The sequence below is a fragment of the Venturia canescens genome, chromosome 6, assembly GCF_019457755.1.
Source record: "Venturia canescens isolate UGA chromosome 6, ASM1945775v1, whole genome shotgun sequence".
NCBI classification, from domain to species: Eukaryota; Metazoa; Arthropoda; class Insecta; order Hymenoptera; family Ichneumonidae; genus Venturia; species Venturia canescens.
Genome location: NC_057426.1, coordinates 1,443,810 through 1,468,472, shown reverse-complemented (window position 1 = coordinate 1,468,472; position 24,663 = coordinate 1,443,810). Strand labels below are relative to the sequence as shown.

Below are 24,663 nucleotides of genomic sequence, written 5' to 3'. Positions count from 1 at the left end.
GTTACCATTTTACGAGTTACACACGTTTCGTGGCGGCTATCAACGAGACGGAAGCGAGCTGTGTACAAACGCTCGCTCTATAGATACGTACCGACCGCAGGGATAGAATGGAAAGGGAGTTTGTAATCTGTATTATCCGCGGACTATTAGTATCGAGTAGATCGAGGGTCCATGGATTACAGTCATTACGCACGAGGATACGCCGAAATAACATTTGCGTGACGGGTCTATATACATAATCTGTTGGCAGGGCCGCGTGTACACACAATACCGTTTCATTTGAGCTTAAATTACAATTGCATTTTCCGGGGAAAGCACTCGCGATTAAAAATTCATGCGACACCTTTGACACGATTATTTTAATAATTATCTTTCCCGTACTCTACGCTGATTGAGGACGAAGGACGAGCAACCGAGCAAAGCCCTTTTCCTCTGCGTCTGGCTATTGAAAAACAAGCAATGAACGAACGAAAGGATTCGCCACTTTTAAACGCCAGCGACGTAACAATGCCTTGATTGATTAATAAAAACCCCTCAAGATTTACCCTCCGAGGCTCTTGATTATTCCGCTATCAGGGAAATGACTCTCGTCAATGTATAACCCTTGCGAGAGGCGTGATAACGATCCATCGTTTTGGGGTCCGGAAATATGTGGAGGAGAATAGGAGGCCGCTTGCGGAGAGAGAGAGAGAGAGAGAGAGAGAGAGAGAGAGAAGCAGACAGGGGACCCCCGTGTTTGTGGTGGCCTCCTCCGGCAGACAACTGTCTCCCTATTAAACTAATTGACCGCGCAGTATGTCACTACCCACGGCGATCGTGTAGTAATAACAAAAATTAAAGACAGAAAAAACTCTGCTGCGCACACAGCGTATCGTGCCTCCCCGCGCGTAACGGCAACCCTCCGAGTTAGTCAAAACTCACACATCGTATCTCGGTCATGCGTTGACGGGAGATCGGCCAGTTCTCCCTTTTCTCGATGTCGTCGCTGCATCGATTACAAAACCCTCTTAACAAAATTTTTCACGCATCAACGCCTCGGCACATGCCCCGTTTTGGCGCAGGGCGTTTCGGAACCTGCTGCTTGTTTTACTTCTCTGCAAATCTGTACTCTCGAAATATTTCAATGCATTTTTCAGCCTTTTCACGCACCAAAATCATCGTTTTCAGGCATTAAAAGTCGCACCGCACGAGTCCCGGAAAAACTGCTCCCCTCGCTTGCCGGTGGGATCTTTTGAAAGACCGAATTATGGTGGCTCCGCTAATTGCACGAGGCGAGCTTGGATTTACTTAGATTCGGCGCGACTACTGAATAAAGCATGAAAGCCCGAGTCCGTGAACGCACATAGCACGAGGGCTCGGTATCATCGCGTGGATCTCTTTCGTAACATGCCCCATACACTTTCAAAGCGCCAACCCCTTTTCGAGGACAATTAAAATGAGCGAAAAAAATGAAATCTACCAAATTTAATTGCCGCACACTCGCGGATAAATAATTCCGGTAGCGAGCTACTGGAGGGGTTGAAAAAATCCTTTCACCGCTTCGTTCGTAACAAAACCGAATCCGTCGGTAAAAGGTAATATGAAAATAACGAGAAAAATCAATTCAAAACGATTGATCGGATTATGTCGTGTCTCCAAATGGCGTGTCATCCCTACTCAATGTTAGCCTGAAAAACACGTTCGGTCGATGATTTTTTATTTAAATTTTGTTCGCCTCGGTGCCGTCCGCATTCCCGCGCGCTCTCTCTCTCTCTCTCTCTCTCTCTATCTACGCGTATTTCTGCAATCCCGTTGGAATAAGCATGAGTGGAAAAAGCAATCACCCGGCGAGCTCGCAGTTATCGAGAAAGTGTCCGGAGGCGGTGTCAACTGTTGGAAAAAAAAAAAAGAAAAATTATTATTCACCAATGAAAAAACATGGAGATGCATACGGCCGATCGATCATACGTTTATACACACTCGTATCGAGCCGATGAACAAAAATGCTTTTTTTCATCGTACTATCGAGTGCCTCCCTCCCGATCCCAGAGCTCTCGCGTTGATTAAATGGCACGATGGCGACGAGCGCACAGGTAAAAATATACTTCGTGTCCAATTTCCGAAGCACGTATAACTCGTCAAGCGTATTATGGTCGTTACGAGCAGCTCGTACCCAAAAAAGCATTGGAAGCTTCCAAAATCTGTATATAAATGTGTTTACAGCCTTTTGATCGACGTGCACACGTTCCAGAGACCCTCGCGCGGGACATTAACTTAATAATACCGTCACGGAAGTCGAAATCCCTGTCCCCCCGTGTGCACACACACGACGAGAGCACTGGGCCAATATTATCTATACATCATTCCTACTTTTTTTGCATCGCAACAAGGGTGTACCGCAATTAGGGACGAAATATACATCTGGACATTATTCCCGATGTATTTTGACGGTACGATCGCTTCTTGACGGAAAATCGTATACGCTCGTACGCAGAGTCGTAATTTCAGGCCAATTATACATTTTTGAGACTCTACGAAAAATGATGAAGAAAATTTGAATGAAGAAATTTGATTTTCAATGAATCGCCACCACCGCGTTTTCGAAATTCGTTCCATCCGTTCACACGGACATGCCAATAAAATAAGTAGCCGCGGTTCATCGTATCACTTTCGGAGACTGCATTATGGGCCCCGCTGGCCGAGGGCATCGAGGGGCATGAGATCTCCGAACGAGTCTTCCCGCACCGTATGTTCACACATTGTAACGACTCCGTCTTTCTCCGGCTTTTGACTCGTCGCCGAGAAGGGCGCGTCCCGAAAAGATATTTATTACGCACGTTCATGTGCGTCTCCCCGAACGGGGAGGGTCCCAAAGAGAATGGTAATGATCACAACTGTCCGTGGAGCCTCGCGAGACGGAGACAGCCTCTTTTGCGGTTCGCTCAACGATGCATTCCCTCCATTCAGAATCACTCGCGGATCAATCGCACCAACCATCGGTCAGAATATCACTGAAAATCCAAATAAACTGAGTCATCACACGCGGGAAAATTGAAAGGTTACGTGACGATAATCGAATAAGACAGAAATTGGAAGTTTTTCATTTTCAACATGCAATAAGTAAATTTTCATAAAAAAGGTGAAAGTACTTTGCACTGTGAACATTCCGAACATCCAACCTCCGTGGCCAGTTTCTACCAATGTAAAAGTAATTTTTCCATTCCCATCTTCTCATTTGTATTCTTATTCTATTCAATATAAGCGAAAACTCCAAAAAATTTTGCTCTCAACGATTTTCACTCGCTTCAAAAGATTCTACAAAAATAGAACAAAATTGAAAATTTTTCGTACGCAAGTCCCAGAAAGCGAGTCATCGAAAGAACTTTTTTTGACACAAGTTAAATTACATTTTCATGGGAGTTTCGTGCCAGCGTACCTATTTTGGAAACGTGCGATTTAAGAGAATATCTATACGTGTAGTTAGCTACAGTCTAGGCGATGGAATACCGCGGCTCTCGCGCGCCAGGGGTTGGGGGTGAAGCGGAGATGGGAACAGGGAAGGGGGTTCTAGTTTGATAATAATGTACGTTAAGTACGTGTTTGTAGTTACCCCTGAGGTGAGCCAGCCGCGTGTCCAAGTTTCAGGCTCCGCCTATTTCAACTCGGTCTCGTATCTCGGTTGGTTGTTACGGGGGTGGTATAATAGAGAGGCGGCGCCTCGTGGCGGCTCGCAACTCCGCGATTTCCTCGCGACGGGGGTGACTTTTTTCCCATTTACGTTCCGAGGATGAAATTTTCGTTTAGAGATACGAGGACGAGTCTTACCGCGTGGACGTGCTCTAGCACGGGATCGTTTACGGTCATTCCGAAATTTCGTACTCGCCGATCTTTTTCGATTCGATTCGTTTTTTTTTTTCTTTGAAAAATCATTACAGTACCGGCGACTATCGGCGTGTGTTCTCAGTGAAAAAATCAACGTAGTGCAATCCGCCGTCAACGTTCCAGCGACTTATCGGCCTTGTTGTTAGCATCGGCTACTCTGAGGATTCCGACTTGAAAAACTAATTACCATTCAGGTGTGTTTCTTCATTGATTTTATTGATAATTTTATGAGGAGGATCGAACGATACGTATTTACTGTCTCCCTTTTACCTCGGATCGCAGGAAACGACATTTTGTTGAAATATTCAAACGTTTTTTGAACAAGTGCCGGAAAAAAATTTCGAATGTTACGTCAAAGCTTCTTTATACCGAAACAAGACTCCGCTGAAACGATAATATTTTTTGCACGGACAAAATTTTTGTCATATATTTTTAAAGGATCCAACAAAATATTTAAAAATTCCAAAAAAATGTAGTTTCCGATTTTTTCAATGAGAATATCGAAGTTTTGCAACAGGCGAACGATCTCGTCACTCACTAAACCTTTGAATAATTATGACTACGAAACGAGTATTTTTTTGGCTTATTCCTAAAATCTCAACTCCTCTCGAGACGTCGTTGTAACTCACCGAATACTCCTTTAAAAATGAATCGCGACAAAATAAATTGATAGTCGATTCACGCGCGTGGTTCAGCGTGGACAAACTGCTGGTCCCGTGGGACAAGTAGGGGATAAGCTAACTCTCTCTCTCTCTCTCTCCCTGTCTTTTTACTTGTATGTACTCAGTCAGATACGACTGTATCGGAGGGGTTGGCTTTCTCGTATTTCTCTTTCCCTCGTTCTTCATCGGGCTTAGAGGGGCTCGAGAACACCGTCGGGCAAACATCGTAAACTGTTTGTACGAAGGATTAGCCCGACGTTCCGCGCACTCCTCGCAACAATTATTTTTACCATTTTGGCAAACATGATCTTTTGCCGCCCCTCATTCACCAGAGAGAAATCGAATTTTCAATGAGACGAGAGTACACAATACGCTCTTCGTCAAATCATTCAAAATATTTAACGTCGTGAATTTCTTTCCAATTTATTCCGTAGGATTATTAACCGTCCAATGGTGAAGCCGAAACAGTGATAAATCGGACATTTCAGCAGCCAATATAATCGGTCAGAGACGATAATAATATTTCTGTGATAAACACAGATGACTTTTCAACCGAATTCCCCTTACAGCCTTCGAACGACGAGTCATCGCCAGTTTTCGGGATAGGTCCATCGCGCAACACTCCGGGGATGTTTTGAATGGCGAACGCGTACAAATCCCTCGATTAATTCGAACCTGGAAACCTCAAAATTAATATTTGATGAGAAAACGCAGGCGGTGATTCTTCAGTTAATGTTTGTGGAGCAACCGAAACGGTGCATTTGTTCGTCAACTGTCGATACAACTCGAATATTATTATTGGAAGATTGTCATAACAAATGTTGAAAAGGTTGCTTTCGTTGGGTCGCTGAGTAGGAAGAGATATTTGAGCTGAGATAAAATCGGGTGTTCCTTCCATCTCGATTTTTTAATGAAAAAATGAAGCTTTAATTCCAAGAGAGAAAGGCTTATGGGATGGGGCAGAGTTCGTCTCGGTATTCTTGGCGAGTACGGTAAGAACATGAGGCCTGTTCACGAGGAGAAAACGATAACGAAAAGGGCGGTGACGAGGATAAAGTAAAGAGTGGGCGAATGGGGATGGGATGGAGAAAAATATAACGTGTGCGTAGGAGAAGATGGAGAAGGAAAAGGAACGGAGAGATACTCGTGATGGAATGACGGAGATTTAACAACGTTACAATGAACGAGCTTTCGTCATCTCCCTCTCGCACAGTCTCGTGCTCCGCGCTCGGCTCCCGCACCCTCTTGGAATTCTCCACCTTCGCCTCCCGCTACTACCCTCGCTGCTCGGGAATGAGCGGGAGAGGGCGCAGATTGAATTGTAAAATAACCAAGATGAGCGAGAGAGAAAGCGAGCGGGGCCGGGGGAGGGGAAGTGGGGGAACAATGCACGCGAGTTTCTGCTACAACACTGCGCGCTGTTTGCATTGAAATAATCTGGAAGCTTGAATCACGAGAAAAGGATGAGGAGTTGCCTCGGAAAACTGTCTGTATACCGTTGTTTCGGTAGCGAATCAGAGACTTTGTAATAATCGGCCGCATATACAAGTCTTTGTACGTACGTTTTTTATGTACCTCGCGGAAAATACGTACATTTTTTCACTCGACGTTGTTGAAATTCTACTTTAAAATAAAAACAGCGAATTATGGCATCCTACCATTTCACAATGAAAGACCGTTGGGAATAAATTGTTGAACTATCGAAACGCGAAGACGTCACAGTTTGATAAGAGAAAAAAAAATTGGCACAATGACCAACGACGTAAACTCTTTCGAGCTAACGTTTTCGAATAAATAAATACGTACGAAGTTCTTGCAGCTCTGAGTGTCGATTGTTGGGGAAGGCTGGACCGTGGCTCAGCTCTTGGTCCCAATTCCCAATGGTTTCCTGATGTTAAAATGTTGAACGAGTACAGTAATCTTGTATCGGACTGAGCATTCGATCCGATGCATTTCATTGCAATTGATGCAACTCTCCCAATAACATGAGTTTCTATTTAAAATGGGAGTTTTGTACTTGGGAAAACGAGTTTTTCGTCTCTCACGAATTCGTTGAAAACCCACCGGTTTGATTCGTCCATGCACCGAGTCGTTTCTGCACCTGTTGTGATTTCCACTTCGATTATAAAATTTTGCGCAGAGAGAGGGAGAGGGAAGGTCGCTTCGAAAAAACGGCTGGTTCCCGGGCGAAAATGTTTGCACATAGATGCGTACCGAGACCCTCCACTTGGCATTGTTTCACGGTGGATGAGAATTTAATTTGCGCGAGGAGACGCAAGAGAGGGGTTGAGAGAGAGAGAGCGAGAGAGTGAGAGCGGAAACAAGGGACAGAAGAGACCAAGTTGTCGCGTAGATCGGATGGGTGCTGCCTTGTTTAAACGTGGGTGGGAGTGTCAAATTGAATTACCCTCCCTCGTTTCCCTGCCACCAGGGACATTTTGTCGTGTGCCGCACCAAAACCCAGCTTCTCTCCGCTCTTCTCTCCGGGACCATCGCGCTCGAACATTTCCACCTCTATAAACGTACCAAGGGCTTCTATATCTATATCCCGTCGCATCGCTATATATTCTATCCACCAATTGCACCGGGAGTAGATACCTTCATGGAAGGCGTTTTCAATTAAAATCAACGTTGGCGGGCTTCCTATTCTATATATAAATGTACCAACCGGTCACGGCCAAAAAGCCGCGATCGGCAGCCAGCAGCGTACACGATACTTCCATTTACGCCCTTATTTCCTCGCATTCCCGTACCTCATGGTGCTGCGTGATTGCATTGAACTCGGCACAAATCCGCTATCCGAATTTGACAACTTCCCTCTCCTTAATAAAACTTCACTCCTGAAACTTCTCCCTTTTCAAGATTAAGCAAATTCGTCTGGTGCTAACGGTAAATAGCGATGGAGGCATACACCTGTGGGTGGTCAATGTTTCAGTGACTCTCGGACTTTGGAAACGTCGTTGAAAACACCTGTAATATCACGGAATTTGAATAATTAGTTAATAACGGGCAAAATTTATTTCACATCTTCTCATCGCGATCGGCTAATGCCGCAGCCTGCTCGTTAGGCAATCATTTCAAAATATACCTAATTATATCACAATAATGATGGTTCGATTCGCGTTGAAATTCTGTTTCTCATAGCATATTAAATTCAATGGGGATAAGAAAATTGACAGCAATTGTGAGAAGATGTACTAGAAAATTAAACGCTCCGTAAGATCGTTTAATGAAGACTCCCTGAGAGAAGCTCGACGTCCCCGAAAGTAAGTAGAAAAGATGATGTAAAAGAAAGAAAAAGCGAGAGAAGGAGCAAGCGGAAAATGTTTCGTCGAGGGCGAGAGAACAGACGCTCCTGTTCGTTCTGAGAGAACTAACGATATAAGAGGATAAGGAACTCGATTCTCGAGAATCCGGAGAGAAATATAGCAGGACGAGCCGCTTCTCGTTCGCACTGCTTTCACGAATTCAACTTGGCTCATTTTCGCAGTCGCAGCACCGGAATGAGGAGGGAGTAGCTGCCTGTGCGAATACACACACAAATGTACGAGCTCCTTTTTTCGCAAATGAAACGATAAAACTGACGAAACGCACGGGGAATAGTAGGTTAGAAAAAATGATGGTGACAAGGCGAGAGGGGGGAGGAAAAAATTGGGAAAAAATAAAGTTGGAGAGGACCTCAAAAAAGGAGCGAATTTGCCTTGATTCCAATATCGGATTTTTGTGGGACTTGCACGAAACATTTGGCTGGAACAACTGGCCGATCTCCGATTACTTTCTCCGCTTTGCTCATTTTTCTTCTCTCATCCGTCGGACGAGTACTACATTACGGACTACTTTAATTATCGATAAAACAAGATAGGTTGGGAGAGACCCGTTGATTTTCCGGGCAAATCTTCCTAACGAAAGCACCAGCTTTGATCAAGGAGTTTAATCTCCAGCAGCAGGTTGTACAGCGCCGTTCTTGCGCTCTCCTCGCAGTAACGCGAGGATTTTCTTAATCACCGTCGGGCAATCCTATCACGGGATTGTTCAATGGAGAAAAAGCCACGGACGAGTCTGTCGCTCCGCGTTCTAATGAACCGCTCGTATAAGTGAAAATCAATATATTCTTGAAAACAATTAAAAATATCAATGAATTCAGTACGGTCACACCAAGGAAAAAGAGAAGATCTCGCTGAATAGCGAGATAGAAATCCTCTTTCGCTCGTTACAGAAATACGGGACCACCATAGCGAGGAATGAAGAATGAAAAATAAAAAAATAAGGAAATGCTTGACTCTACCTTGGTTTTTCGGTTCCAGGATGGATAGACCTTCGGAATCGTCCATGGTGCCTTACACTCCGTCTCAAAAAGCAGTCGTCCAGTCCAGTCCTCAACCGCAATCGCGTCCCGCAGTTCATAAGGTATACCGTCACAGGCCCCGCGTTCATTGTAGCAGTTCGAATTAACTTTTATCACTTTTACAAATAATCTACGAAGAGAAAACAATTGCTAGAGTTAAGAAATAAAATAGGAAATCGGAGGCATGGGCATCGTGCGACTTTACCGTTTAGGAATTGCAGGTCGGTAACATTTCGGTGTGCGGCATCAAAATTGTGTCCATCGTGATCGAGGGAGTGGAGAGACTTTGCCTGGCGCAAATAAGCAGCACACTCCTCAAACAGTTTAGCTACAATGAGATACACAATCGTCGGGTCGCCCTGGGGATAAACTGTGTCCAGTGCACGCCGGTGCAGTTGGAGATGTTACGCCGGGCCGGGGCGATGCCACCGGCATCGCGAAGGTGCGGGATGATCACGATCAGGGAGGCCGAACGTCTTTGCAGATCCTTTCTCACTGACAACGCTCCGCCCAGGTTAGCAAAGTGCCTCGTTTCGCTCTTGTTGTTAGAATTTATTTTGCGGGTTGATTTTAGAGCAGACATCTAGTTGGGAGGCTTTTTTTGTCACGCGCAGACTTCCGGATGACTTCTACTTCTCGGTTCATCACGAGTGCGCCTGGGGATGTCGAGGTCAATTCATACCCTCTCGCTACAACAGTTCCCGAGCAAAGTGCATCAAGTGCACCTTCTGCGGGATCTTTTTCTCCCCGAACAAATTCATATTCCACTCACATCGGAAGGGTCTCACGGATAAGTACGTGGAACCGGATGCCGCTAATTTCAATTCGTGGCGACGACACATGAAGCTCTCCGGAAACCCGAAGGAGGACATAATATTCGCTTGGGAGGATGTGAAAGCGATGTTCAACGGCGGCACGAGGAAGCGTATGCTGTCGAAGCCGGTCGCCGCCGGTGGAAACCACACGGAGGAGGGTTGGGAAGACGTCAAGTCCATATGCAGCTCGAGAAAACGCGCGATCTGTAACACACCGAACCCCCGGGAATCCCCGGGACCCGTCAGAAGATCGAGATCCTCACCGTCGGCACAAATTTCAACGCCTCCCTTACCCGTCCAGCAACCGAGTACGCATCCGAGAGTAGCACCGTTCAGGGAGCTTCCCTTGCCGCTTTCACGGAGCCTCATGGCGGATTACGTCTGGCATCAACAGGCGGCCGCTGCTGCTAAGACTCCCGGCTTCGCCTTCCTACCTTACGGCTTTCCCTGGATCGGAAAAGGAGGACCGGTGCTTCCCGTTTTTCCAGGTACATCCGGATACATATTTCAATCAGCTTCATCCATTATTTGAATTTTCACACTAAAACGTATCGATGAAAAAATGAAGGTCCACTGGCGCCCCCGCTGAGCGGTAACGCACCGAGCGAATCGCTCATCCCCGGAACGGGCGCATCTCTACCGCTCCCGCCTCCTCCTCTGCCACCCTCTCTTCACCAATCGGCCTTCCGTCCCGTCGTTCGATCCTCACCGATCATCGAGTCACCTCCCCCGGTCCGCGAGCATCAAATTCCAAGGAACAACGACGCTGACGAGAAAGAGATCAATTCGGACGACGAGGTCGACATCGAGACGATGGAGGACGAGGATCCGACCTTCAGAGCAACCCCAACACCCAGCCTCCATTTCGATTCGTTGAATCTTCGGAGCAGTATCGCCGCCTCCATTTCTGGCAACAGCAGCAACCACAGCGGTCGTAGTGCCTCGCCGCAGTGCTGGAGTCCTGCCCGCGAAACCGTAAGTTCGTTTCTCACTCGTCATCTCCGTCGACAGTTTGAATCTCTCTCATTATTTACAAATCCATCTTAAAGAGGACCCCCAAGCCTCATATGCGCCTCCACCTCGGTACTGGAGTGACCGTTTTCCTATAAACTCCGCGCGTATCTCCTGCAGCTTCGACCCTCGAGCGACGCAAGTCGGCAAACACTTGACACCGTGATCGGCGAACGGAGAAGCGTGTCGTCGGATATAATTGTGCGGTAAACTCAGTGAGAATTTAAGTCCAAACAATCACGACCGGAACAAGGCCGTTTTCTCGGTCCTCGGTATATGCGTACACGTGTAATAGCGGCCACGCGACCCCGGACACGCGACCACGCTCTGAAATAATATACAATATAATGCAATTGTCTGCAAGTGCGTGCGTTGCACAATCTCCAAACGGTACTTGCCATTATACACCACTCATTTATTCATGGCTAGCTGCTACGTCGCTCCGAGCACGTTATTCCTCAATTCTTTTCTCCCCCGATGAGCTTTCGAGAACACAAAAAACCTCTTCGAATTTCGGTCCGTCACATCTCCAGGATCGTCATACCTAAAATCATAATCAGTTAGATATTCGACCGGGAAATGTTATCTTGAGTCACTCTTTATCGAATAAAATATTGAGCCGAATGCACCCACGATTATAATGAAATGGAAGACTCCGAAACGGTAAAAGTCTTTCGCTCAATTGATTACATTGCCGTGGAATCGAGCGTGAGGGAATAAGAACAAACATTCTTAATCGATCCCCGATATGTATCGACATTAACCAAGTGTGTATGTGTCTTGTAACAGGAGAGAAACCCCACCCTCGGGGCCCGGGGAAGTACGTCCTCGGTAAGCAAAGGTGACGCGTGTCGCCTCCCGAGCTCGAATAGCAAGAGAGACCGATCAATTTTCCGACGAACCTACTCCGTTGTACGGCAAAGCAAATATTTTTTATCGTACTTTTTTAATCGAATTAACGTTATCTACCTATGGTAGGACACTCATTTCCATCGGTCAGGGATTAATGTCATTCGGGAGCAGGTTCGACAAACATTCGTCACAACAACTTACTAATGCGGTGTCATTAACGTTGCGGATAATTGGTGCACGAGTGTCTCTTCTCTTTCGTTTAATGCTATATTTTGCTCGAACATTTTGACGTTAATGTATTGGATATTATATTCAAAAATAGATAGCTACCCGAGCCCTAATTACACCCGTTTGAATTCCATCGGGTTCAACATTTAATCATCGATTTCCAGCACCCTTTCACAATTGATTCGGACGCCTTCTAATCCCTCGCTGCCGACGCGACGCTACTTCGCCCCGCTCGTTTGCACACACGAACAGAATCCATGGAGAACTAACCCGCGGTCTCCGACTGCTCAATTCTCTGCTCTCATCAATCCTGATAATTATTGTGTCAGTAAATACGCGATGCTCTCTTTCCCTTTCGCCCCCCCCCCCCCCTCTCTCTCTCTCTCTCTCTCTATTCCTGAATAGATATTCCATATCCGACTATTTATCCAAAAGTGACGCGAGAGACCGGAAGCCATGTACACATGCGGTGACTAGCGAATCGCGTATTACGCTTATGCCGTTATATACAGCTCCGTGCTCCACTGGGACATTCGCCGCTGCGTATGGGGCTGTATGGATATAACCCTTCCGTGGTCGCGACATAATTAAGTGGATCGAGCGACGGTCTCACGCATGTTGTAACTTTGATCTTGTGGGACCTCGAATAGCTGCGTTCGCCTGTGGCTGATCTTCCTTCATCGATCAAAAGTGAGATCCGTCTTCTGAAAAAAAAAAAAAACGTTTGTTCAAATAATATTAATTTAATCCGTCGGATGAATGAAAAATTTGATCTTGCTCTCCGCCGAGTGATCGTTCTTCTCCATTTCAATGAGACGAATTCATATAGCGTACACTTTTTGTTCTCTTCTCCTTTGCGCAGGTATATAAAGGTCCAAGTCCGGATGAACGACGTTGATAGACGCGTTTGAACGGTTTAAGTCGTTCCCCGTGTACCTACTTTCACCTCGTAATGACACGCTTCGGGCCAAAGTTAGTAGCAAGTTGGGATGAAGGAGATTTGTACTTCGCTCGCGCTATTATCGCGATAACGGTCGTGATTGAGGCATCTCTCTTGGGCGAGGATTTGGAAAATGTAACTGTATGTTCGAGAGCTCCGCATGCGAGAGAACTCGCTAGCCGTGTATACATCGGTGTGCCCTTAATCGCTACCGCCGTCGCAGAGGACGCGATACGCCAGCATATCGAGGGGTCCGGAATTTTCCCTCGAGGTTGGCCGCCATCGTGGAGAATAAGAAAAGAGGTTCGGATAAGCCGGCCTGGATTGCCCAGACGGCCTTTCAATTCCTCTCGTCGATTAACGTTCTCGGGTGGGGGTGATGAAAAGGGGACACCACAAAATTCGCGTGAAAATCTTACGGGTATGCATCCCCGGCTGCAGTTGCCTCACGAGCACAATTTTCAAGTATTCCGTCTCATTCTGAGGCTTCCTTTTCTGCAGGATTCAACATTTCCATCAACTTTTCTACGATTATATCGATAAAATCAAGTTTTTCAAAACATCCCATTAAATTTGATCGTTGCTCATGATTATTCGGTCTGTAACATATAACTGAACGAGCGTATTTCTTTCTTCTATATAACACACGATTTATCCGCAAGGGGGACCCCCAAGTGGGCTTGTGGCTCAAGTGTTTCTGTCCCGCGTGTATACGTGTACACATATATGTCTATAATCCAGCGTTGGGTCATCTCCCTTAAATCTAGTTACTCGAGAGCACATGGACAGGCACAGACACACGTGGCAGCCTGCGGAGAGCCTCGCGTCACATTCGTATTAAGGTAACTAAGTAATCCCCGAACGTTATTTGTAGTTATTTGTCGGTCTACCGAGCAGACGAGTGCTTCGCGAATAGCAGGGGAGATGGCGAGCGAGCGACGGCGAGAGACTATTGCATTTTCTGCCCGCTGTTTTTCTGTCTTTTGTTGCTAAATTATTTGAAAAAGAGTCAAGCGCTGACTCGAGAATCTTTTCACGATTGAAATTATTCTTTTTTTGTTTGAGTTCGATCTTTTGCTTTGGATTTATCGAGCATCACATTCGTGTTCTAAGGAGTAAAACTGTGACGGTAGAAGCTGCGGTCGTGTCAGGTCAAACTCAAGCTGTCCAAGGTGCATCGGACTCGAGATTGTGACGTTTGAAATTTTGAGTCGTCTTCTTGTACTAGTTGCTCGATATCGCCGGCCCGAAAACTGAGAAACTGAGAAACTGAGAACGATGTATATATAGACGACTGGTCTAAAATGCAATTAAGCGCCGTCACGTAGAGTCTCGACAATACGGAAGCGGAGGATTCGAGTGTACGAGGAAGGAGAATTGCTCCTGTTTGGAACATTTAAATCAAAGGATCGCCAAACTACCTCTTGTTCTCTCCGCGTCTCTCTCGCTCTCTCCGGCTTAGTTAGATTCGACCGCAACTTTTAATTGCGCCACGTTCGCTTTGAGACCCATTAAGACTGATTCTCCTGAGGACTCGAATTACGTTTTTCTTCTTCGGGAACGTGCTTTCCTTACTCGTTTTCTTTGGCTACAACGAGACATCGATTTATTTCCCCTACGTGTTATTCACTCGGTATATATATATATTGCAGGTACTTTCGAGCACCCGTTCCTCTCGTTCGTTCGAACGAAAAAGGAGTCCACAACTGATCGAACGGAAAATTAGAAAATTAGAATTATGGCCGATGTTGTGAAACTTCTCTCCGATTCTCCTCCTTCCTCGTCGCCCCGGGGAAAGAAAATCCGAGGTTTCTCGTGGACAGGCCCATTGATTAAGGGAAGCCCTCCCCGGTGATATTTTTGTGAGCATCGTGATGAGCATAAACGGGGTATCCTTCGACTTATTCCTCGATAATGTCAACCGCCCGACCTTTCATGTCTCGCTGTTTGAGAGAAGCCCTCCGGGACCCTGTGATTAAATTCACGGGGGTGTTTAATGAATGCCTTGGGACACTGATTATGGAACGTATATCTTGAAAAATTCAATACCTCACGAGGAGCAAATTCAAACTCGGAATATCCTCGGCAACCAATTCCGAAGATACGATCATCGACGAATGGCAGTTCCCAAAGGGTCTTGCAGTCATGAGTAATGACCCGCTCGAACATTAGGTTCGAAAGTTTTCGGTTGCTCGGCTAACGAGTTTTTTTTCGAGGCTTCACAACATTTTCCAAAGTTACATTTAATCGAAGAAATTTATGCGAAAAATTTGAAAATCGTTAAATCCCAATGGTCGGTTCGTATAATTTTAAATGGCCTCAAATAAAGCAACGACATTCGTTTACAGGCATATAGAGATCGAGGTATTGCCATATATATAGAAGATTCGGGATGGTGGTTCACCAAGGAAGCGAGGGCGGTGACTGTTGATTCAATTATAATCGTCGACCCGAGTGCTGGCTCCGCCCCTCAACCCTCAAAATCCAATTCGACTCTCCGAGCCATTCTGTTATTTCTATATACGTACGTATACCTCATTCAAGAGTGTATAAATGTATACGGACGTACAAGTCACACAGGGATCCGTTCACCACCGCTCTCTCATCCTCCGAGCTATTTTCTCTCTCCCTCTCTTTCCCTCCAGCTCGTTGCATACAGAAAGCTCGGAGATGCCTCGCGGTGATCGCTCTACTACAATGGCCGCCAGTAAGCTTTTCGTCAAAACTTTCTAGTTGTACAGCCCTATCGCCATTTGTTGACCCGAACTCGTCGGCTCGACGGAAGATCATCAGTTCCTGAAATAATAACGAATGATGAAGGAATAATAAATGTTATCGAAAATTAGCACCGAAAAAACTTGTTCAAAATTCTTCAACTGGCAACACTTCATTGAGCTTTACCAGGCGATCACAACAGATTTTTCATCACCTAATAAAGGCACGATTATACAGTGAGCGTAAGAAACACTTTCGTCAAAAGGGGTCGGTGCGACTTGACGCGGAATTGATCGAGTACACATAGAGTGTGCGGCGACATAATCAATTTGTAGAACAATAATATTAGGCGGTGGCCAGGATGAGCCGATCACCGAACCGGAAAGGATGCTAACGGGATTGCGTATTAAATGCGCTCAACGAGAGATAACTCTTCAGGCACATGTATATATACAAAGTGCGGTCTCGTTTTGAAAGCTCTGTCGAATTGTTCGTGTATCATCGACGAAGAGTATACTCGATGCGGATACACCTATGACTATAGAATGGGTATAATCGATATAAATCTGGCACATCTCACGTAAGCAACTTGAAATCCGCATATATAGGATCGTAGTTTCATGAAAATAGTTCCATTTACGTGGCCATTTGGTGTATATAACGGTGGCAAAGTATAGGACAAGTCCGAGGCGGAGGAGAGCTGTCAGCCACGTTCCACGTGAAATCCATTACGGTGTATAAGGTTTTGGAGAGGATGGCGGTGCGCGATCGGGAGGCCGTTCTCGGACGAGCACGCGCTACGATTGTTTCACCATAATCCTTTATTGGATCAACGGGGCTGAAACAATTGAGCGGGTCTGTGTCGCGTCATCGAGGGGCGAGCGAGAGAGGGAGAGGGAAGAAGTTTGGCGAGGTTGCTTCACCGAGGGCCGTTGACAAGCGAAAGGGCGAATCTGCGGATGCTCGGGGCTGTTAAATCGTTGCTCCGTGACGGCCTTTTGTTCGGCAAACTGTCGATTATACATCGACGCCCGATGGTACGCGGCGCCACTGTGTATATTCTCGTGGCTCTCTCTCTCTAGCTAGCCCATTTTCGGATGAATATAAGCGGACGCTAGCGGACCAGGGAGTGGAAACGATCCCCGTTGAAGAGTCATCTATATAGAGACAGCGAGAGCGAACTCGCGAGGCGTGCACTCGGGAAATCGTCGAGGATTTTGCTCTCGCAGTACAGCGCGTGAGAGAGACGGAGATAGAGAGAGAGAGAGAGAGGGACGCGAAATCGCCTATATACTTTGCCGGGTGAGCGAAGTTACAAATGGGAGAACGCGAAACTCATCCACGAGTGAAAACTCCTGGACGGTTCGCTTGTGTGCTCGCTACTTTGCCGTCTCCATCTCGCTCTTTATCTTCCTCCTCGACTGTGCTCGTAATCTCGTGGTGATTCAATAGTTTCAACCATTGTCCGCGCGCGTACGCACACACAGAACTCAAACTGCAGACTACGACTTTGCCCAACTGTTTCGGTACATGAAAATCGCTCTGCACAGGAACTTTCCTCTCAATTCCATTCTCCAACTCGAAATCCGTTTTCTTCCTCCTTAATTGCGACTGCTACCGTATTACTTGAAAAATCTGTAATCAATCAAAGCAACGAATGTGAAAAAAGTATTTTTCTCCCAATGAGCATGCAACGCGACCCAACATTCGCTCGCGCAACAAGCACTCAGAAATTCCATGTTTCCGAGATTCGCTCGTACTGGCGATGCCTTCTAGCACCGCTAGAACGAGAGTCACGTAGCGAGAGGCAATATAATGACCACACAGAGATGGACCTTTTTTCACGCTATATCCCACCGGAGATAAGAGAAAAAGATAGATTTGCCAAGAGCCGCAAGACGTAACGACACGTTGACCAGCTAAATTTCGAATTCTCTTTCAGTGCTTACGATCCATCAGTTCTCTTTTCTTCTCCGCCGTTCAGAGCCGAATTTCTCATCTCTCGTTCAATTTATCTCTCCTCGCGTACTCACAAACAATCTCAAAAATATAATAGTACAGAAATCACACTTTGGGCAACAGAAAATTATTGCAAGAGTAAAGCATTCTGTCAGAAACGAGGAATTTCAATGAATTCTCATGAAAATTCGCGCTTTTCTCAATAACAATTGAGATAATAATTCTAAAAATTCCACTCTCCCCCCCTCTCTCCGCACATTTAAATATCGCAATAGCAAAAAAGTTCGGGATAGTTAGTCAGACCACTCGAGTTTTTTCGTAGCGTTACAAATCGAAGAATTAGTCACGAGACTCATCTCTTGACTGTGTATTCCGATAGCAGGATCGTAGCTCTAAACGGCGTGTCGTGATTCGCTCAGGGCACGTATCCGACTGCCCCGATTATCAACGGGAGCCTACATAATGTACGTACATAGTATACGAAAGTACGTTTCATGTAGAGCCAGAAAAGATCGCGGCTGCATGGCTATTAAGGGAAGAAGAACATATGTCCGGAGACTATATAGGTCCCGAGGAAAAGCACCGCTCGATAAATCGCCCATCAACAAAAGGGCTCCAGTCCCAAGAATTCGAAAAGTTAAATTGAGTCGGTCGTGCCCTTTTCGCCCGCTGCAGCTCCGTATAATATGTTTAATACTCTCTTAGGGGGGATCCTTTCTCATTCTGTATACATACGACACAGTATGTTATTCGAATAGTCAGTCTACTTCAATGGGGTTACTACCACCTGCTACACTTGCTCCGTACGCTCGCGCTTGTACGCCCTCTTGCGCAATGGGAAATCAAAAGAGCCTACATTCATTTGAATCATACGAAAAGTGAAAAAGGAATTTCCTCGAAGACTTCAACATTTTCTTGTCCAAGTAATGAGGTTCTTCAATGAGCCAACCCAAGTTTTATTTCGCTATTCGGAACGTCTGATGATAGACAATTTACTTTTTTCGTTTATACACTCGCAAAATATTTTATGAAAACAGAGTTTTATCGTCGCTCTCAGAAGGTTGGAAAACAAATGTACAAACTAGTCAATTCGACATGGAATCCCTAAGTGACGAAATTGTATACAGTTATACGTCAATTGAATACGAGAAGGTCGAATAGCGTGACGAGTCAGGTAGTATATACATTTTAATCCATAAAACCTGCTCTCTCGGCGGATTGATGTAATCGTCCGCCCCTCTTACATACTTTTTACATACGCACTTTGACATGGACGTTTCGTATATTAATATCCGGTAATCCACATATTACACGTACGAAGTATATTCCGCTCGACCCTTCTTCTACCTTTCATCATTATTCTGTACCGTTACAACAACAAAACCCTCTCTCTCTCTCTTTTCATTTTCAGCATAGTGTTCGATCGAGGAGGAAAAAAACCTCTACGAGCTGTGAAACGCACGAAAAAGTGAATCAATTTGTTGCATTCGTTGGTCGATACTCATCGATTATTTTCCGCTGTTATTTTTCAACTCTTTGGATCATGAACTCGAACGTAAAATCTGCGATGGAGTTAAAAACGGCTCGAATTATTGTCCTCAGCACAGTATTTTTCGATGCAAACCCTTCGGAAAAAGGAAAAAACATATTTTTCGAAAAGCGTATTACACTGGAAAAAAAATCAAAGTTGGTTTTGACCCGGTTACGGAGTTCCACACGATTGGTAAAACCGATATTTTTCATCGGTTCTTTCGCCTCACCGAGTTCGTAGTATTCCGCGGATCCGCATGTTACGCTCTCGCGCAATAGCGTCGAAGCAACTGTAATCATTACGGCCTTACAGCGGAGCGTTACGTGACGCTAATCCCGCTCGCGTTCCACTGTATGAATTTTTTATTCGCATCCCCTCATCCCCGTACAAAAGACACGAGTCCATTTTTTACGCTGAATAGATGCAACTTACTCGGCTCAATCCGCTTTCGAGTGGTTTCTCTCTCACTTTCGAGGTCTCTTCTATCTCTCCTCGTGGATCTCCACGAGCATTTTCTCCGTAAGAGTGACTATTTTTTTCCACCTTTTGTCATACTCGTTCCCCGATAGATAATGCGTCGCGCCCTTAATTATTCCACTTCCCGGTGCGGTATGATTTCCGACCGGCTTTCATTCGTGCCGTCATTTTCATGGCACGATTCCGCGGTTGCAATGATCCATGGAGTAGGACATTGAAAAATGTCCACGTTCCAAGCACTTGTGCCACAACAAAACGAGTCCTGCAATAAAAATCGGTCACTTTAATGACATTGACTTATTTATTCTATAATTAAGCGAGCATCCCTTACTCCCGGCTGTTACTCATTAATAATTAAGGAGGATTGTGATTGAAATCCCTTCAACATTTTTCCTTTATTTTGAGTAGGGGCATACGATTTTAATGATGGGCGCTTACACGAATGTCGGACGCTCGTTCCACGGACAAAAGTCGACGAACTACAGTCCGCGTTGTGTATACTTTTAAAAATGCATATTCGCGTGTCCGCGGAGTGTTTAATTATTTAAGAGAGTGGCCTCACACTCCGGGGAAGCCATCAGGATTGCGACAAAGGAGAGAGATTTTCTAAAGAGGGACGGAGCCCTGATATTATTCGCTTCGGGATCGACGCGGTTGGCGATGTTCACGCTTCGGAACGATCGTGGCTCGCGTTCCAGCGACCGGGACGTCAATTAATCGGTAGAACATTCTTACCATTATCGACGTCCCCTGGCTTTTGTTAGAGGATTAAATAAAACAGGGTGCTCGCGTACGACCACACCTTTGCTCGGTTTCCCTTTGAAAAAGTATACACGTTTTCGTAATGAACGTACATTATGGATCGCGAGGACTCGAGCTCGGGTCTAGAGTTCGTCAAACGCGCGCGCGCGCGCGCGCGCGCCCCATTCAACGGGAGCGGAGCTATTGTTGCATAACTTAGTAGTTGATCAGGAAGAGTGGAGTGTAATCGTCGTCGGGTGCGTGAACGGCTCGCGGCTTGTAACAGCTACGGGAAAGCCAGGAGGAACGTACAACTTTGATGAAATTTTCGATTCGGCCATCCATCGTCACTTTCCCTCGTGCCGTATGAACATGAGAAATTCCATGGTAACCCGAGCTCCGTCGATCGTACTTCCTCTCGCCAGAATCATCGCTCTCATTCCATCCTCAGAATCATCAGTGCTTCCGTTTTTTTCAATGATTTGTGCAGGAACGCGAAGCTGAGAAAATGGCCGAGGAGAGTGCTGCGCTCCGCGAAGACAAGCCGGAATCCAAGAGCCTGGAGCGTTGGCACGGTCGAACCGGATCCTTCTACCAGCATCCGAATGTTCTCGAAAGTGAGTAGGTATACCGCGTCAGCATTGAATCACGATCGAATCACGCATCTTCGGTGCATCCAACTATTGCCGCGTGATTCATTCCGAGATAAATAACTTGCGGTTGCTGCTGCCAAGTGACGGTACATTCGGCCGAGGTCGAAACGAGCGTGCGTGTGCTGAAAGTCGAAAGATTAAATCAATGCCAAGGGTATTACAATGGTGAATAATACGTAATGGTAATTTGCGAATCTCGGGAGTCGCGATCGTGTGGTAACGATGACGATAGAGGTAGGACGAGAGCGAGAGCCTGAATTAATCGGAGTAATTAGTCGGTACCGCGCTGGAGTGTTGACTGGGAAACGAGGGGTTGTTTGATACACGAGGCGGCTGCTGGTAACAAGGTAACGAGAGAGCGTCTCTTGGAAGGGATAAAATTCACTTGCAGGGGGGCTAACGCAAACGGCGCAAACGGAGAATCCTCTCGAGGGCGGGATTTAGCAAAACTACGACGCTTGCGCGACTCCCCCCCGGCCTATTATACAGCTTTGCACACACACCGACCCATTTGTTTCACCTTCGTTTCTCATACACGCATTCGTTACTCCGCGATGCGGATCCGAACCTTTCGCGGTTTTATATCGCTTTGACCTTTACTCCTGTCAAAAACAGCTTTGTTCTCGATTACGAAATAACCGATTGATGCTTCCATCGAAATTAACTCTGAGCACCACCCTCCCCCCGCGAGCAAGTATTTATTTTCCAACTTTCAATTTGGACTCGAACCGCGGAAAATCTCCTCGCTGCAAGCATTACGAGCCATTATAACTTATCGACTTTTACGTCGAAATTCCAGGTAACGGAGACTCGTCCGATCGCTCGACGCCCGATTGCTCCGCGTGCAGACCCCGGGCAATGTTTTACGGTCAAGTTCACAGCCCACCACTCTCCAGCAATTAATCCTCCATCGTGCAATCAATGTTATATATTTATTTATTTATTATAAATATCCTACACGGATTAGACTCTAAGGAAACACCGCGCGTTCGTCGTAGTCTCTTACGAAATAATAAACGACGCTGAAGTTGGCCACGTTCGAGTCCAACGAAACGAAGGAAAAAAACATTTGTAAATGAGCAATTTTTCATTTCACGAAGCATCGGTGCAGCTTGAAAAACTAAGAATTGCAAATTCGGCAGGGCGAAATTGAAGATTTACTGGAATTACTGGAGGCTTTTTACATCGTTTCGTGGACTGGAACGTTGCAAACTTCAACGTCATAAATAATGAAACGTATACGAAACTCCATATACGTGTGATTATGAAGGATTGTCGATAAGTTTGGCGTCTTAGATGCAGCAGTAGAACTGAAGGAAACCGAGGGAAAATTAACCTCCGAACGAGAGCTTCGTCGTTCGAGTCGAATAAAATGTTTTTTCAAAAAACAGCTATACATAGGTAACGAGCTATTCATAGGAGGAAAAATAACACTGAAGTACCGTCTTATTAACTCTTTAGTCATGTTACATCATGGTTCTAGTAACTTTTGCATAGCTCAAGGTGGGAGTCTCGCCGAAGCGTTTTTCTGAAGAATTTCTTTGATGAAATTCGGGAATTTTTCGAAGCTAATCGTGCGCAAGTTTCCGGACCTCGAGCGGAGCCTTCGAGATTTAAATTGATCGTGGTCGTCGCGAGACTCGTATCTTGGGGAATAAATTGAATGTAAATACGTTCGGGAACGAGGCGGTTGGAATGCGATAATCAGGCACTAGTTTGACCGCGATGTGTGACTACACGCCGAAAAATTATCATCGAAAACTCGTGGAATTGAAGAATCGCCACGGTCGAACACTCCTCGAAGATAATCCTCGCTTTTGTAGGGAATCAAATGCAAAACGTGCCCGCGAGTCGTCGCGACGGAACGAAACGAACCTACAAATATCTCTCTCTCTCTCTCTCTGCATGCTCTTATCGAATAACCGTTCATTTTTCGATGGAATGGACGATGAAACCACTAATAACTCAAAATATGAAACTAAACTTTGCTGGAATCACAGTCCATCGCGTGTCTTCGGGAATATTCTTTGACGCGTTGAAGTATGTATTTTTATTATTTAACACTTTGATTCGATGAAAACTCGAACGATTTACGAGAAGAATTCATAAGGGTTCGATTAGATTTTATCTCTCAACCGAAAATAAACGGAGATATAAATAGATGTATAAATAGTTGAAATTTTCTAACCCCCAATTTTCGTTCGTTTGTCAATTGAACTCTGAATTCGAGATCCAATTTTCGTTCGAGACCCGAAGTATTCCTCATAAAGCTTCATTATTACGCGCGATTATTATCGGATGAATATATGAATAATTCGACGTTACCAAATCGTATTATATAATAATGTGTAACAAAAATTGTAATAAAATCGTTATCGAATAATATCTATACATATGTATATTTACCTATGTATTGCGTATAGACAGTAAATTGTTTATTTACTCTTGTACTTTTTCCGCGCGAACGTCCTGCGGAGAGGTGTTAATTCTGATCTTTTATTGAGGAAAAATAAATTCTCTTTCAATTACGCGTCGTTCGATATCGTTCTATTTTTTCGTCGCACACTTGTTTCTTTCACTATTTAATCCTCGGTTCTCGCGTGGATTTCTCTCGTATATTTGGATGAAACGCTGCGAGAAGTCCACCGGGAACGATTCTACTGCTGCCTCCTGCATCTATAACCTTCAAAGCAACAACCAACGCGCGGGGAGAGCGCGTATATATTTTGTGTGTGACGGTTTGTTTTTTTCTCTACGGAGCTTCGCGACTTCGTCGAGAGGCGCAGGGATGCTCGGTCGAGCGAGCGCCACAAGCGCCAAAGCCGTGCGTACGAAAGCGGAGAGAGCCCTCGAAGCCACATCTTCGCGACGGTCCCTCGACGATCGTCAGCAAAATTTCGGATTTCAGACCACATATGCACGCTAACCTTCTTCGACGAGTTCGTTGCGAGCTCTCACAACAAATAATAAGTATTATTCGGCGTGACGAACTGAGCAGTACATCACGACACGCATCGCTGGATAACCCCCCGCCCTCAACGAACGAAAAAACTCGGAAAAATACAGACACAATTCTACTTTTTTTTCATCACCGCGAGGTAAGTTACGCCAATAAATACTTTATAAATGTGTAATGATTAAAAATGCTTGTCCGAGCTTCCGGGAGAAATAAAGTTCGACGTTTCGAAGACAGGTTATTTTCTGTCTATTACAATACAAGATGAGGACTCGCCCGTCGATTCGTATCGCGAACGTATCGAGAATACGAAAACATTTCGTCCTCGATCGTGCAGACGAACGTGGCACACGTACTTATTCTTACGACTTACCTGTAAAAATCGCAGGAATCATGAGTTTGGAAATATCTATCCCATTACGAACTCGCTCGTATGCTATATACAGATGTAGTTCGAGCGCAAAAACGTCCGCCCGATCGAGATGCGGGAGAAAGCATCGTCTGCTGCGGCTAATGTTCCGGGAAATTGGTTTTACAAATGTGGACGTTTTCTCTCAAGGGAGAAATGAGAGTTTTGCGATGCAACAGCCATACAGGCGCCGTCTTTTTGCAGCTTTTTCGCCAAAGTCGAGGAGAAAACGACTATTTCGCAAGATGTGTATATAAAGCAAGCTTGTATGCTAGTGATCTTAAGTACGTAGACGTGAAAAGATCTTTCGTTCCGACTTTGCTGCTCCACATTGAGAAAATCTTTTGGGTTATTTGAGTGGGTTGGAAAGATAATGAATAACGATTCGAACTCGTCTATAACATGGCGTACGAAAGTGTGTAGGTGAATACGAGGCGTATACACGCACGCATCGCGTGCCCTCCCTTTTTTTTCCGGAATACTATGTATGAAGAAAGCCTAAGCGGGT

General features: G+C 45.5%; 1 protein-coding gene across 1 annotated transcript; it reads left to right on the top strand.

The window, feature by feature from the left end:
* Nucleotides 1-3,955: 3,955 nt before the first annotated feature.
* fuss (fussel) lies at nt 3,956-23,175 on the top strand. Its single transcript, XM_043422188.1, has 7 exons — nt 3,956-4,055; nt 8,828-8,930; nt 9,081-9,382; nt 9,483-10,171; nt 10,252-10,658; nt 20,628-20,754; nt 21,590-23,175. Exons 2-7 carry the CDS (start codon nt 8,829-8,831, stop codon nt 21,691-21,693), a joined length of 1,731 nt encoding a protein of 576 aa, XP_043278123.1. The 5' UTR covers nt 3,956-4,055; nt 8,828; the 3' UTR covers nt 21,694-23,175.
* The last annotated feature ends 1,488 nt before the right edge of the window (nt 23,176-24,663 follow it).

Excerpts from the sequence above, each read along its gene's own strand:
- fuss (XM_043422188.1), top strand. The coding sequence starts at position 8,829 with ATGGATAGACCTTCGGAATCGTCCATGGTGCCTTACACTCCGTCTCAA. Across the intron at positions 9,383-9,482 it reads ACTGACAACGCTCCGCCCAG|ACTTCCGGATGACTTCTACT; the intron begins GTTAGCAAAGTG and ends TGTCACGCGCAG. Across the intron at positions 10,659-20,627 it reads GGAGTCCTGCCCGCGAAACC|GAACGCGAAGCTGAGAAAAT; the intron begins GTAAGTTCGTTT and ends TGATTTGTGCAG.